The following is a 14,952-nucleotide window of genomic DNA, read 5'->3' on the forward strand; positions in this document are numbered from 1 at the left end:
ATGTTTTAAGATCTACATAAGTACATGTAAAGCTGAAAAATGTTGTTATATTTTTAGAATATTGGGCTTCATAAGTATGAAAACATAGCTGAAACTCGACAACACGTTGAGATAACTACTCTCGTCCGCCAGGGCCGTGGCATAGGGTGCATTTACACCAAGCGTGCGAATGTTTACCTCTCTCTATTCCCAATTGATTTTTATATTTATTTTAATAAATAAAACGGAGCCTAAACAAATGAGGTAAAGTTTTTGAGCCGCTCCATGGACTTTATTTATTGTACTGTACGAAAACTAAACTCGTGATGACGTGCAACAGGAAAACAAAAAGAAACTAAACGCAGTTTTAAAACTGATTTTTGACAAATCGGCTGACCTTGTGCGCCCTGCGCAGCCTGCATTCGCTTCGGTTGATTTTATTCTGCACAGAAAAGGAGCGAACAAGCAAGACTATCGTATTTATTCTGTCCATCTAGTCTCATTAATAACTACCATATGCACGTAGACATTTATTAATTTTTAGTAGTGAATTACTTTAGTAATAACAGTGGGGCGGAGAAATGCCTTTGTTTGGTAAAAAGGATTTTGGTAGGAAATCCAAAAAAGATGGTCGAGATTCGGAGAAGCAACCATCCATCGAGGATAAGTATATCGTCAAAGATTTATTGGGCACTGGTGCTTTTTCAGAAGTTCGTTTGATAGAGAGTAAAGACAATGGCCAGATGTTCGCCTGCAAAATTATTGACAAGAAGGCACTAAAGGGGAAGGAAGACTCCTTAGAAAATGAAATCAGAGTATTGAAGAGATTCAGTGAGCAAGACAAAGGTGAGGGAGCCGAAAAGAAGATGTTTTCCCATCCAAATATAGTGCAGTTGTTGGAGACATATGAAGACAAAAACAAGGTGTATCTTGTGATGGAGCTAGTGACAGGGGGTGAATTGTTTGACCGTATTGTAGAGAAAGGTTCCTACACGGAGAAAGATGCATCTAATCTCATAAGGCAAGTGTTGGAGGCAGTGGATTACATGCACTCACAGGGTGTGGTACACAGGGATCTTAAACCTGAAAACCTCCTGTATTATAGTGCTGATGAAGACAGCAAAATTATGATAAGCGATTTTGGTCTGTCTAAGATAGAGGACTCTGGTATCATGGCTACTGCTTGTGGTACTCCTGGATATGTGGCCCCGGAAGTTCTGGCCCAAAAGCCATATGGCAAGGCAGTGGATGTGTGGAGTATAGGTGTCATTTCATACATTTTATTATGTGGTTATCCACCATTCTATGATGAAAATGATGCAAATCTGTTTGCCCAAATTTTGAAAGGTGAATTTGAGTTTGACTCGCCATACTGGGATGATATCAGTGACTCGGCCAAGGATTTCATCCGTCACTTAATGTGTGTTGATGTGGACAAGAGATACACTTGCAAGTAAGTAACTATACCTTTGCTAACAGCAATTTTGTTCATATGTGTAAAAGTCTAATCAGATTAATTGGCCTAATTTGTTTTTATATGTAGGCCACATGCCCTGTATTCTTGATAAACTTCTTGGAAGCGTGTAGTGGGATTTGTTATAAAGTTCTGTATGTCTGAAGGTGTTTTTGTGTATAGTCTACATAATTTATATTTTTCTAAGAATGTAATATGGTGTATAAGGCATATGTCCAACTTGTCAAGGAGGAACTTAGGAAAACTGTTAGTGTATGTCCGTACATTAATTATCTGTATTATTAGATAATCTATTAACCATTTTGTTGCAATTGGTGCACACCAATACCTAAAAATATTAAAATTCATGTTCATTCCCATCCTTGTGATGCTATCACAATGTTTCTCTTGCAGCATGGATAAAATATTTATGATTATTTTTTCAGACAAGCACTGGCACACCCATGGATATCAGGGAATGCTGCGAGCAACAAGAACATCCATGGAACTGTATCTGAACAGCTCAAGAAGAACTTTGCTAAGTCGCGCTGGAAACAAGCGTACCATGCGACCACTGTTATCAGACAAATGCAGAAGATGGCTTTAAACAGTAGCAGCTCGAGCCGCAACATGCAGAATAAACAGTAAATCCTGTGAGCCCCTCACCACCTACAAACAAGACACATCATAAAGGTACTTAATTTAATATTCAGAAACAATATCCAAATAAAATAATGACAACCGATTCCTATATCCAAATCATACAACTTTGTATTAGTGGGTATACTACATTTTGACAGTTGATTGGATCCTAATACGTGTTTAACAAAATTGGCTCCTTATTGACACAACAGCATTTGAGGCACTTGTTAGAATGGTGTACATGTCAGACTAATTGAAATTCATTGTCACAGCCAACACTCAAGTCATCTTTAACCTATAATTATATATATGAATTGTATGTATACATCAGCGCTTTAAAAAAATTATCACGATATTGCTTATATTAGTAACTTTAAGCATTTAGATAATATTTAAAAATCAACGAAATGTTATGAATAAGACAGTATGTCTAGTCATTTTATCATTTCTACTCAAGTATACATACATATTTCTATTAAAACTTATTGACAATTGCTGTGGTACATGACTTTGCTTAAACTATTATGAAATTTCTGTTTTCATCTGCTTTTTTGAATCTCATGTCTCTTGAATGATGTTGTAAAAATGCGATTGAATGTAAATGTCTAAAAAAATGTATGCAATGTAATCTTGTATAATGCAATTTACTACCTTATTAATTTTATATATCCTAACTAATTAAACATCTTAAAATTTTTGATCAATAGTGATTAGGTAGGTTTAAAAAATCTTTTTGAAGATAACTGACTAATGCTAAGGATATTGGTGATAATCACTTTCTAATGATAAGATCTGTTGAGAAATTCATAGCTAATGAAATTATCATGTTAATGAATATTTACAAATTACGGTTAAATATGCTAAATGGTAAGTAATTTTTAAGCTGTGCATTAACCAAAATACAACAGTAGTGTTGCTACTAAAATCTATTCATTGGTAGTCAAATTGTAATATTCTATCTTATCCTTGAATTACATACCTACCTAGTAATTCATTTAATGATTAAACTATTATGTATTATATATGTTATCCCTAGTATAGATAATATAACCTTTTTGTCTGGTTAGACACACACATGTTGAATTAGAAATCTTAGTGGAAGTTAAAATAGTGCACTGTTGGATTCAATGTTATAACACAGAACAATACTCCTTACACAGTTACATACGAAAGCGTCTTTAGATTGAGTAAGTGTATTTGAAAATATATTTGCTATTATCTCATATACTGGCCTAATGACTTATTGATGTTGTGTCCAAGTGCCAGAAGCATTGCTTTTGTAGATTTTGCAGGTGTCTTAATTCGTGGTAATGATGACCTGCAAGACTGATATAGCGCAATATAAGGTATTAGAAATTGTTTCTATACTTTAACTATTTATTAACAGTTTAATTCATGGATCAGTCATAGTTGAATCTCATTCTATTTTCATAACTGTCTTAACAGCTCTCTTCAAGAAGCATGACATTTTATTATCTTTTAAAATGAGTAGTATGTCATGTGGACTAAGAAAACGATTTATATACAGTAAATTATTAAGTATATAATATCAACAAATAAATGAGCCATATCAGATCTTATACATTCCTTTCTATAAAAGCGTTATTGGAGTAATAATAATTTTCACATTGTCAACATTCCATTTACATATTTCAACAATGGCAGTTAATGCCAATGAATGTTTTAAAAAATGTTTTAAATGGATTTGATGAGTAGCGAGTAAAATATGTATAAGAATTCAAATATTTTGCGTTACTTCTCGTCATTATTTTTATACATTTTATCTTTGTCATTATAGACAAAAAAATATATATTTTTGAATTGAAATTGGAAACATTCCATTTTAAAACGAAGATAGGAACTTATTAGATTTTCCATTATGATTGTTCACTTTACAAATACATAATTAACAAAGATACATTCGCATTTATATGAATGTATCTCCGTCCATATTCCAATATATAGGACTAATTTCGTAAGTCACTACTTAAGATTTGCATTGTACTTACTACTTTGCTGTATGACCCGCCTGAATGAATAATTACAAATGTTTACGTACACAGGTAACGTGTAGCTTAATTGATTGACTTCGTACGACTTCATTCTTTCACCTTTGATTTTTTTAGCAAGTCTTCTCAAGTTCTAAATTTCTTACTAATGCTAAAAAAGGTGTCTCATTCCCACGAATTTTAAACATTACTTATGTTTTTTAAAAATAAATAAATTTACTTAAATGCCTTTATAATTTAATGTTAAATTGGACATGAAGTTCTAAGAAAATATCTAATTCAAATGTTTCAATGTAGGATAACAAATTAATTAAAATATTTTTAACTTCTTCATATTCTTTCTTCGTAGTTTGTATGGATTTTTCAATCGTGCCTGAGAACGTATGCTATAAATTTCGCCATGCGACACCCATTTTGATACGGGCAGCCTACATCTGTTGTTATTTAACTCGAAGGTCACAAAAGTATGAGTACGTTCTGGCAAATTAAATGACAATAATGCTTAACCCGTATCAAAGAGTAGTAGAGTCGATTTTAACACTACATGTGTGAACTCTGTAATTCTATCAAACATGTGGACGCCCCCTTATATCTGGCGCCCTGGGACCTAACCCAACCACTTCCTACTATTCTGAATGTTTTGTTGTTTAGTTTTAATGTTTTATTTTTAATCGTAATCTCTTCTAGTTTCGAACATAATTCATTGTAGTACCTTTAATTTACTATAAAGAAAATATAATATGCTTTTTCATAATGGTTAATTCGCTACTGTTCCTCAATATCGTAACCCGATTTAATAAATATGATTAAACTACAGACATATTATCTACATCCAATAATTTTGCAAAGTTTTTATAACATACTGAGAATAGCACTCTAAAATGTTGATTACTATTCTTTATTAAGAAGGTAGTGCTTATTGTTATAAAGCAAAGGAATGCTTAAATATACTAAGTGTAGTGATGTTTACTAATTAATCGTCTAAATGCGCCTTAATCTGTGTACTAGTTTTCTGTGGTCCTTATCATGTTGCGTACTTGTAAGACCGCTCTGTTATTATTGTACGGTCCATGTAGCTTCTGTTATCTTATCGTCTTGGTAAAAATATTGAAATGTTTTGATGATCTTATAAATAAATTGTATAAGTGCCATGTGTAATTTAATGTATTTTTATTTATGTATGTAATTCAATTAATTTATAAGTTTTAACATTTGAATGTTTATGAGTGTTATATTTATTATTCAATGAGTAGACTTAATGGAATAGAAACCGATACAAGCAATGGAATGTTAATAAGCACGGTTTTCTCTGCAGGTCTACGATCAACTTTTACGGAACGATTCCAATGCAACTCAGTTCAATTTAGGAACCTAAAATAAATCGCATTAATAGTAAAAATTAACTTGATGAATTTGCGATCAGTCAGTTTCTGTCGCAAAGTGAATCAATCAATATGTTTATTTGCTTGCGTTGGTACATAAAATATACCCTTATGCATTTCACCCTTGCAGAGGCAGGCAAATTTATAAAAATTATAACATGGTAAGCCCCCTGGATTCTTACACGTTATAAAATTTAATAAATAAATTTAAATGTTGTAATAAATAAACGATTTTTTGCTAATGTACTAAAAATACTAGATATTATTTGGCTATTCTTTTCGTAGCTCATGGCTCCTTAATCTAAGTATGGGATCGATATTAACGTCGTCGTGTGATTTCAGATTTAATACAAAATACAATAGTTGTAAATGATGTAAAAACCATTTTTATTTGCTAGAAATTTTGTCTATTGATCTAACTTTTTGAGATTATTAAACGTTGTGTTGTATTGGATCCTATTCCAAAAATAATTACAGGTATCCTTTTATCTAAATTTGTTTGTTGCGCACAATATTTTATGAGTATAAACTATAAATTTTAGAAATGTATCGAATTTTAAATCAATTTGGTTTAACAATTGTCATTAATTATTAAGTGATTTTTTTAGTAAGTGCCAGAGTTGAATATTTTTGGTTTTGCACAAACATATCTGTAAAACTGTAGTGTTATTTATAGTTTTAAATAATATATAGACGTGTTATTGTGATCTTGCCCTATTTACACAGTTATTAGCGTAATGTTATTGAATCGTGTTTGCTCTCTTTCCCCACTTGTTATTACATTTTCGGTCAACAAAAGAAGTTATTTTTTGTTCGCATTGCATTTTTTCTATCAGAAAAAAAAAAAACAACGAAATGACGGATATTGAAACCAATTTTATATTTTAAAAAACAAAAGTAAAAACTTTCGATCTAACTCTTAACATAGGAAATCTGTTCATATTTGATTTAAATGTATCTAACGTATACACTTTACTTTAATTCCATTGCTTAGAAAAGCGGAACTCCTATTTAAGTTCTAGACTACCTATCTATTTCAGTAGTTTTCAATGATAGGTTTCTCACCGATAAAATAATCTCAACAAATCGCTCTCTCTCACATCTCACCAAAAAGTGAAACAGAAACTCGTCCATAGAAAATTAATATACCTATATATACTTAGTTTTATTATATTTTACGTGTCTATAGCCATAATACATTCGAATATCTTCTTTTGTTGGCCTGCTATTGAATTTGTTACTGTGCCAAAATCATATCATTGTCAGTGATCGAAATTAATATTTATATCATAAGGTTATTTTCGTTTAACGATTTTATTTTTGATTATCTTTTACCTTGAACTTTGACAAAAAAATATTTACAGTTTTAACTATCGCGGATGCGTATTCTGTAATGTCTCAAATTGGCAACAGTAGTTTTACGCACCAGCTTCAGTTAACCATATACAGAGCTAAGATATTCAAGTTCCTTGACACATAATCTTATGTATTTTGTTTACTCGTTTATATTGTTTAGTGTAAGAGTAACTTAATATACATATTTGCTATTTTTCGAGGGTTATTAATTAGGCATGCCTGGGTTATCTTAGGAAGGTCTAAATAATTTTCTGATTTAATCTTACCAATTTTATACTATAGGGTCTTGCACATCTCAACCATAAGAAGTCTAATGTTTATTAGGGTGTTAACATTATACTCTCATGGGAATAACACCTCATTCCCATCCCTATAAAAAGTAATAAACAGTAGTGGACTTCTTATGGTTGAGATGTGCAAGACCCTATAGTATAAAACTGGTAAGATTAAATTATTAGCGTAATGTTAAAAAGTGAGCTTTAATGCGCCCGCTATAGACATACTTTACATTGACAACAAGTCTCGTCTTGTCATTGTAAGTATGTCTATAGAAGTTGTTTTGCCGGGTGGGACCAAGGCGGTGTGGGACTTAATGTTAATAGAATTGACACTGTTACTATCGGTATGTATATTACGTAATTCGTAATTATATTATGTTGCAGCATCAGTCGCGCTTGGTATAGCTGTTACAAACTAGCGAAGTAACAATTTTGAAATGCATGGAAACTACTGCAAAAAAATTCAGTAATATTATCGAACCATCGCAGAATAGAAGACTGGCGTTCTCTCATTTCGAAGGCGAAGGATCATTTTAGAGTTACTGAGCCAGCGGTTTAAGAAGATACAATTATATGCAAACAACCAACTTACAACTCATCAAAAAAAAAACAATATACTAGGATTAGGATGTACGTTGCACTGCATTGAACTCTATGCAACGGTCATAGGAGCGATTTCGCAATGATACATACTTACAATGACATGACGAGACCAAAGAGCAGTCCGCTAATTTGTTGTCAATGTAAAGTATGTCTATAGCGGGCGCATTAAAGCTCACTTTTCAATTCACGACATTTTGATTGGTAGGTTTAAGTGTGCTATGTTGTCATGTCTCAATGTTTGAATAGGAACTACTATTGAAAAACTATTGAGACATAATTCTTGTTTAACGTTACCAGAATCCACCCTAATGTCGTTTATGAAATTCGTTCCTAAGATAATCAGGGTATGCATACACATTTAAGTTCTAATTAAGCACAATAGTGTAAGGGCTGGGAAGTAAATTCAACAAGTTTCTTTTTTGAATACATTATTTGTGTTTTGTATTATGTTGTGAAGCTTTTCTAATGGGACGAGAGAACATTGTTTAAAAGAAGATACAGAATTATTAAAATTTACCACGGATTCTCTCGAACCATTACTATGATTAAAATATCAATGTAATACATAAATACAATAAAGAAATTTCGCAGAACCTATCACATACTGTTTCCTGGGTTAAGATCTTACTGTTATATACTAATCTTGTGATTTAGATTTTTATACTTCTTGTTCAAAACAATCAAAATTTATTAAGTAGTAGATTTATTAGATGTTAGCTATATTTTCAATGTCATTGTAAATAAAATGCCGACTTGTTGAAATAACTGTGTTATTTATTATTACAAATTCAACAACCCAGATTATATATATATTTCATAATCATAATAAATAGAATATATTACAGTGATGTTCGGAATGTTACTGGATTTCTTCTCCCAGAAGAGACAATTGTTTGAGGAACTGCGATGCGTTGGGCAGGGTCGTTGCGCCGTAGATGATTTTTCTCGTCGTGCCGCTGGCCGCTTGCTGCTGTAAACGCATGCGCATAACAGTGAGTACACAAGGACATGGAATTAGCGTTGGCAAACTATAAATATCGATGGCTCATACTATTGAAAGAGTACAATACTATCAACAGTATTGTTGCTGGTGACAATGTATCGATAGTATTGTTCTTTGGATATGAACTTTTTCAAAGTTCTGCTTCGTATTCTTAAAAAGTACTTTGATTTTTTTTTAAACTACCAAAGCAGGCAAACAGATACTATTCCAGTTTTTGCTGAGGTATAAAAGGCATTGATAAAAATATGATGGTTGTGCCAGCGAGCCATCCGCATACTACCGTCATCATAACATTTACAAAAATTTCATTCAGTGGCGGTCGAAACCGGAAAAAAGACTTGCTACGAGTAATAATGAGTGGGGCCCGCCTAAACAACGACGCAGAGCTAGTGTGAGATTGGTAGGCGGTCACACGCCGCGCGCATTACGCCGACATTGGAGAATATTCTTAAAATACTGATGATTATGGTTAATTATTAACAAAGTTAATATTACTTAATAGTTGTTGACTTTGCTATGGTCAAAGTCAACAAGGTTACCCTACCTTAGCAAAGTCAATAAGGTTGTGGTACTCGATATAGTTGCCGCCGCCGACGACGAACACGACCGCGTCGGTGGGCGGCGGATGCTTGGCGGCGCGGGCGCGCGCGGCCGCGTCTGTGCGCGCCGCGCGCGGGTCCAGCCAGCTCAGCTCCGAGCTGGGCTCCGCGCTGGTGCTGCTCACGTGCAATGCGTCCTCCACTGTGCGACTCACTGGCAGCTTCTGTTGTCATTATCATTATTACTAAAGGCTTGTGTCACCACTTTCTGATAAATATTTTGTGATCTGATAGATTAACTTATGAAACACATTTTTAAGGATATCTGAATGATATGTTACAAACACGTTATCAGACTTTTTATCAGCATGTGGTGAAACAAGCCCTAATTGGAACAGTTGCGATTAGTTGGAAAACACCTAGCATTGTAACCAAGTGAACGCAGCAGAGCCATAAATTATTTTCTATACCTTATTTTCAATACAATATAGCAAGAGTTTAAGAAATAAAACCTATTCTGTACTTACGTGTTTTTTTACAACTAAATTTTTGACTCCTTCCATAACAAAAGAAGATCCCTGAGACACCAATTTTGAAAACATCGAAACTGTTTTGGTTCCACCACCCTCGTACTGACTGGACATTTTTGAGAAACCTCTGCAAAAAAACATCAGAAATCCTAATTAACTTTGCCGAACCAACTATACTAATAGTAATATAGCAATATAAAATAGAAATTCAACTCGCAGAATTTGATTACGACTGTGATAGTGTGTCCTGTCTGTCGTTTTATCTGTACTATAGACAGACCGACAGACAGGGCATGTGAAACAAAAAAGCCTCTAATAAGAACAACTAACTTCCATCGTCGCATATAAGCCATAGGTTTGACATCGCATTCGGCAGCGAGAAGTGCCGCTTCAAATTTCTTGTATTCCTCTTCGGGCATCTGAGACGTGCACAGATAATAAATGATGAACAGCCTCATCTTATCCTCTGGAACCCCAGCACTGGGATCCGATATTAAGTCCAACACCGTTTTGCTTTCCACTGCACTGCTTTTACTCATAATTTTCTCTTCCAATTCGAAGAAGGAATCTAGCCTCCTTGATTTGATGGCGTTGAGAATTGCTGGAAATAAATGTTGATATTTTATATAATCGTTATTATACATTTTGGTAGATATAGATTTAAAAAGTATATGTACACTTGACAGGATATATAGTGACATGTATAACAAATCCATTAACATATTATAGTATTTATTTATAAAAAATGTAAGCTCAAAAATTAGATTATTATTTTTATTAACTATCGGTCCTGGTTTCGTTCAGAGGAGTTTATTTTAAAATATACTAGCATCCCGTCCCGGCTTCGCACGGGTGAAAACATAATAAATTATACCTACACCTAAACCTTCCTCAGGTATCACTATCTATTGGTGAAAACCGCAATAAAATCCGAGTTTTTGAGTTTATCGACAAACAGACAGACGGACAGACACGGTAGAGGACTTTGTTTAATAATATGTAGGGATAAGGCTGTTGAATTACCGGTGGCTATGGTAGTGTGCATGTCGATGAGCCGCTTCTTCTCCATCAGCTGCGGCAGGGAGTTGACGGCGGAGGTAAGCCGTTGAGTGTTGTCGCTCACCATACTTAGTGCTAGGTCGCTGTCGGCGTCCAAACCCATTGAGCTTTTCAACTTCTTCACCTCTGCTTCGGAACTCCTAAGATAGATATAGGTATTTAAAAAAAAATAAACTGGTTGCCCTCAGGGTTTCTGCCATGGTTTGGGATAAAAATTTACTCTATCCTATCCTACTAATATTATAAATGCGAAAGTTTGTGAGGATGTATGTGTGTATGTTTTGAACTCTTTCACGCAAAATCTAGTGGACGGAGTGTTATGAAATTGGGTACACGGGTAGAATATAACCTGGAATAATACATAGGGTACTTTTTATCCCGACATTACCACGGGAGCGAAGCCCCGGGGCGCAACTAGTACCCTATATTATTATGACCCTTAGGATTCATTAAAATTCATTAAAATTTCGTCGAAACTAATTCATTGGGGTCAGCGCGAATTTATATTGCTATGTAATATGAATCATCGACAAAATTTAAAAGGAAAAAAAAAACAGCGCCGATATAAGAACGTATGTAAATGAAAATATTAATTTTCCATATAATTTTTGACATTGTCGTCACTGTCACGTTCTCGAAATTATTACCACGTAAGAATAACAAACAGGAGACGCCTTAACATAAGTTGTGTGACCATACGCGGGACCGAGGCTGACAAAGCGGGGAAGAAGTTCCACCACGTAATAAGCACGTTAATTCGTGTGATATATTAAACTAACGAACATATAATTAGTACATTTGTCGACTCACCTATATTTGTCCAAATCTTCTTGTATTGCTTCAGCAACTGTAGGAAACGGGCTGCCTTTGTGTTCCTGCCAAAGTGGATCTTTTGAATCTAGATCACACACTTTGACTTTGGACTTTGAGCCGCCTACAGCTGAACCTAAGCTTTCTGGCACCATTGCTCTGGAAAAAAAGAAGAACTAAAATCCCATATATTTATTATAAATAACTAGCGGCCCGTTCCGGCTTCGCTCGGGTAAAAACATATGCACATACACCTAAACCTTCCTCAGTAATCACATTACCTATTGGTGAAAACTGCATGAAAATCCGTGCATTAGTTTTTGAGTTTACCATGATTAGACAGACAGTCGTGGCAGAGGACTTTGTTTTATAATATGTAAGGAAGTAACGATAACAATCTTTTTAAAAAATTCGGATAAAGTAGATTCGGCAGTGGTTTACGACCAAACGCCTGCCAGACGTAAAAGTTGAATATTATTTACCTATTTAATGATAAATCTAGAACATCATGGGCAAGTGCTTGGTATGTCCAAGTGTGATGTAATGGGGTTGCCATATCAATATTTCTGTCTAGAAGTATCAGCATTGGGCGAGTGAAACTGAATGCACCAGTTTGGCCAGTGTTGCCATGGAACAAATTATTTCTGGCATCCCACAAATTTTCTCGTAGCTTCTTGTCAAGTTTTTTTGCGACCATTTCTGCAGCATTGCCTTTGCTACTTCGTATAATTGGAACATTACCTATAATAAAAATCATAAATTTATCTTTAAGAGTTTGATCATAGAAGATTTGAAAATGTTTCCTTGATTGAAGGGGTAATTTAATTACCAAAAATTAAATTAACAAAATACTAATATACATAAAAAATATCAACTGATAGTGACACTTTTTTATGTTAGCATGTGTAAGTAGTACTATTAGTGGCTACCAGCCTATGGCACCGACATTACACAACTATTTTCATTATGAAATTTCCACAAGAGCACAGCAAGTAACATACACAACATACCTATTATGTGAAGGTATTAACAGATATCATTTACAAACAGCTGACTGTTACACATTATATACTACATCTGATATAGTAGATGCTAAACAAAAAATACTACTGCTTTAATTTGAGCAGAAGCAGCTGCTTTAAGAAGCTTAAGCTTCTCTTTTCAAGAAGAGAGAAATAAGGTAAAATATAACTTACCCAATGTCACAAACACAGAAAACAGGCTTTCCACTATGTTATCCATAATAGCTTCCATTTCAGTATCTTTTGTATCTCCTTTGTTGATAGCTAAAAGCAAAACAATTAATAAAATTGCCACATAATTTCTGAATGGAATAGTTTTCAAACCACATTAAGTGTAACATGAAATATTTTAAATAAATCAGCTTTGTCTGATACCATAGTCAAAAAATGAGGAGAGGTCTGCCTGCTTAATAATTATTGCTAGTATTAAACCCAATGGTTAATATAAGTACTGTGTGAATCTTCATGAAGTGGAGAAGAAAATGTGCCGAACAGGGGCAGACCATGGGCCCAATGCTTTATGGTTGAAGACTGAAGGAAAACAGTAAGATGTAGAATAGTTAATATCATAGTTATTTTACCATAATAAGACAATGGATCTGATTGCTGGTGCTTCATTATAAACAAATCATCTTCCAAACAAATGAAATTCAAATACTGATCATAAATTTTGTGAATATTCACAGCTGAATTAGACTGTATGGCTGACGCAGCTAGGTCTTCTAGTTTTTGTCTTGTGATCGGTGATATGAAGTTGAGGTGATACTGATCATAGATCCCATTGTCCAAGTCTTGACATATCCTGCCAAGATTTTCTTCAGTTGGTGCACAAAAGTAAACAGCGGGCACCTCTGGTATTGTATCACGGTCTGAATGGAGTTGGCTGAAATTGGATAATAAGAATAATTTGATGAAATTTTCTATTTATCTAATTTTTGTAATTACACTGTCTCACCCTTCAAACATGAACAAAAAATGCAAACACTGTTGCTTAGTGGCAAATATAAATGTGACTGATAAAACTGACTGGTAACCACATAGATGACAATGTCTCTAGTGTTTTAACATTTCAGCTTTAATCAGATTAAAACTAATACAACTTATCAGTAATTTTATTTGCATTATAACTTACATAGTTCAATTTAAATCATACATTTATTCACACAGCTTAAAGCATTATTTTCCCCAGGCTACATTGCAACTAGAAATCAAATAATTTGATATTATTTCTAATGAAAGCAAACATGTAACACTTATAAATTTCGTATACAACAGTATACTCGACGCTCAAACTTATGTTTGAGCTACTTCATTGTTGTATACAAAATTTCTTGTTGTGTATTGATTGGCTACAAAACTATCATGGCCAACATTGCCTTACAAAACAAAACTGTGGGAATTATAATGATAAGAGAACAGACACTTAAAATACTACATTGAATAAACATTATTAGCAATAAATTACTCACACATGAAGGGTAACACCCAATTCTCTAAGTTCTTTAATAGACATAAGTGGAGATATTATATCCTGGCCCACTCGGTCGTATACTAGGACTTTCCATGTTGGTTCTGATGCTATACTCTTCGTTATAGGCTGATTCAAGTTTAACATTTGCTTCAGAGCATCTGTGAAGTGGAAAACACGAAGTTAGCGAACACTTATAATGATAATGAAAAATAATATTGTTAAATGTTAACTTACTAAACTGGCGTTGACGTAAGGTCGACATTATGTTGTATTATACGTTTTCGCCATCAATCAATAAGAATTATTATGTTTATTAGATAAATTTAAACCTAAAATCTAGTTTTAGTTAGAACAACATGAATTGTACACGACTGAAACGTCAAAATGATATGACAAAATTTTGACTTTGACAGCGACACGTTGAATTAAATCATTACGCCCTGTATTATATATATACTAATTCCATGGCTACTGCAATTCCACACTATCGCGTTTGCCAAATTTTAATTTCGACGCATGGAATTAGAAGATACCAGTAACTACTAATTCCATGTTTCGACGAGATTTTTGACGACATTTACACTCAGCCGCTGCTATTTCTCCTTCTCTAAATACTTTTGCGGCAACAACGACGCGAGTGAGCAACTAACAAGTAACAGTAACACTCAGCCTCCATATTCTTATTCTCTCTTTCTCTTCTTTATTTATCAATTTGCAAATTTTACAAATTAACAGGCTGTAGTCAGGTAACAAAACGTAGCGTGGCACGTTTTATTTTGATCGAATAGGGCATATTACGCAAAACTCAGCGCAGAT

At 33.9% G+C, this 14,952-nt stretch overlaps 2 protein-coding genes across 3 annotated transcripts; one reads left to right on the top strand and one right to left on the bottom strand.

Annotated features, from left to right (window-relative positions):
* The first annotated feature begins 357 nt into the window (after nt 1-357).
* LOC128676282 (calcium/calmodulin-dependent protein kinase type 1-like) lies at nt 358-7,015 on the top strand. Its single transcript, XM_053756310.1, has 2 exons — nt 358-1,432; nt 1,879-7,015. Exons 1-2 carry the CDS (start codon nt 561-563, stop codon nt 2,078-2,080), a joined length of 1,074 nt encoding a protein of 357 aa, XP_053612285.1. The 5' UTR covers nt 358-560; the 3' UTR covers nt 2,081-7,015.
* Nucleotides 7,016-8,455: 1,440 nt separating this feature from the next.
* Slh (SLY-1 homologous) lies at nt 8,456-14,531 on the bottom strand. Of its 2 annotated transcripts, none has more exons than XM_053756309.1 (11): nt 14,371-14,531; nt 14,135-14,294; nt 13,247-13,548; nt 12,840-12,929; nt 12,126-12,384; nt 11,644-11,802; nt 10,798-10,973; nt 10,105-10,375; nt 9,772-9,901; nt 9,250-9,468; nt 8,456-8,669 (listed from the first exon to the last, which is right to left on the bottom strand). In XM_053756309.1, the coding sequence occupies exons 1-11, from the start codon at nt 14,396-14,398 to the stop codon at nt 8,562-8,564; spliced, it is 1,902 nt and encodes a 633-aa protein (XP_053612284.1). In that variant the 5' UTR covers nt 14,399-14,531; the 3' UTR covers nt 8,456-8,561. The 2 variants fall into 2 exon arrangements, with proteins under 2 accessions (XP_053612284.1, XP_053612283.1); XM_053756308.1 differs by having other exon boundaries at nt 8,456-8,672.
* Between the last annotated feature and the right edge of the window lie 421 nt (nt 14,532-14,952).

Source organism: Plodia interpunctella, chromosome 16 (genome assembly GCF_027563975.2).
Source record: "Plodia interpunctella isolate USDA-ARS_2022_Savannah chromosome 16, ilPloInte3.2, whole genome shotgun sequence".
NCBI lineage: Eukaryota > Metazoa > Arthropoda > Insecta > Lepidoptera > Pyralidae > Plodia > Plodia interpunctella.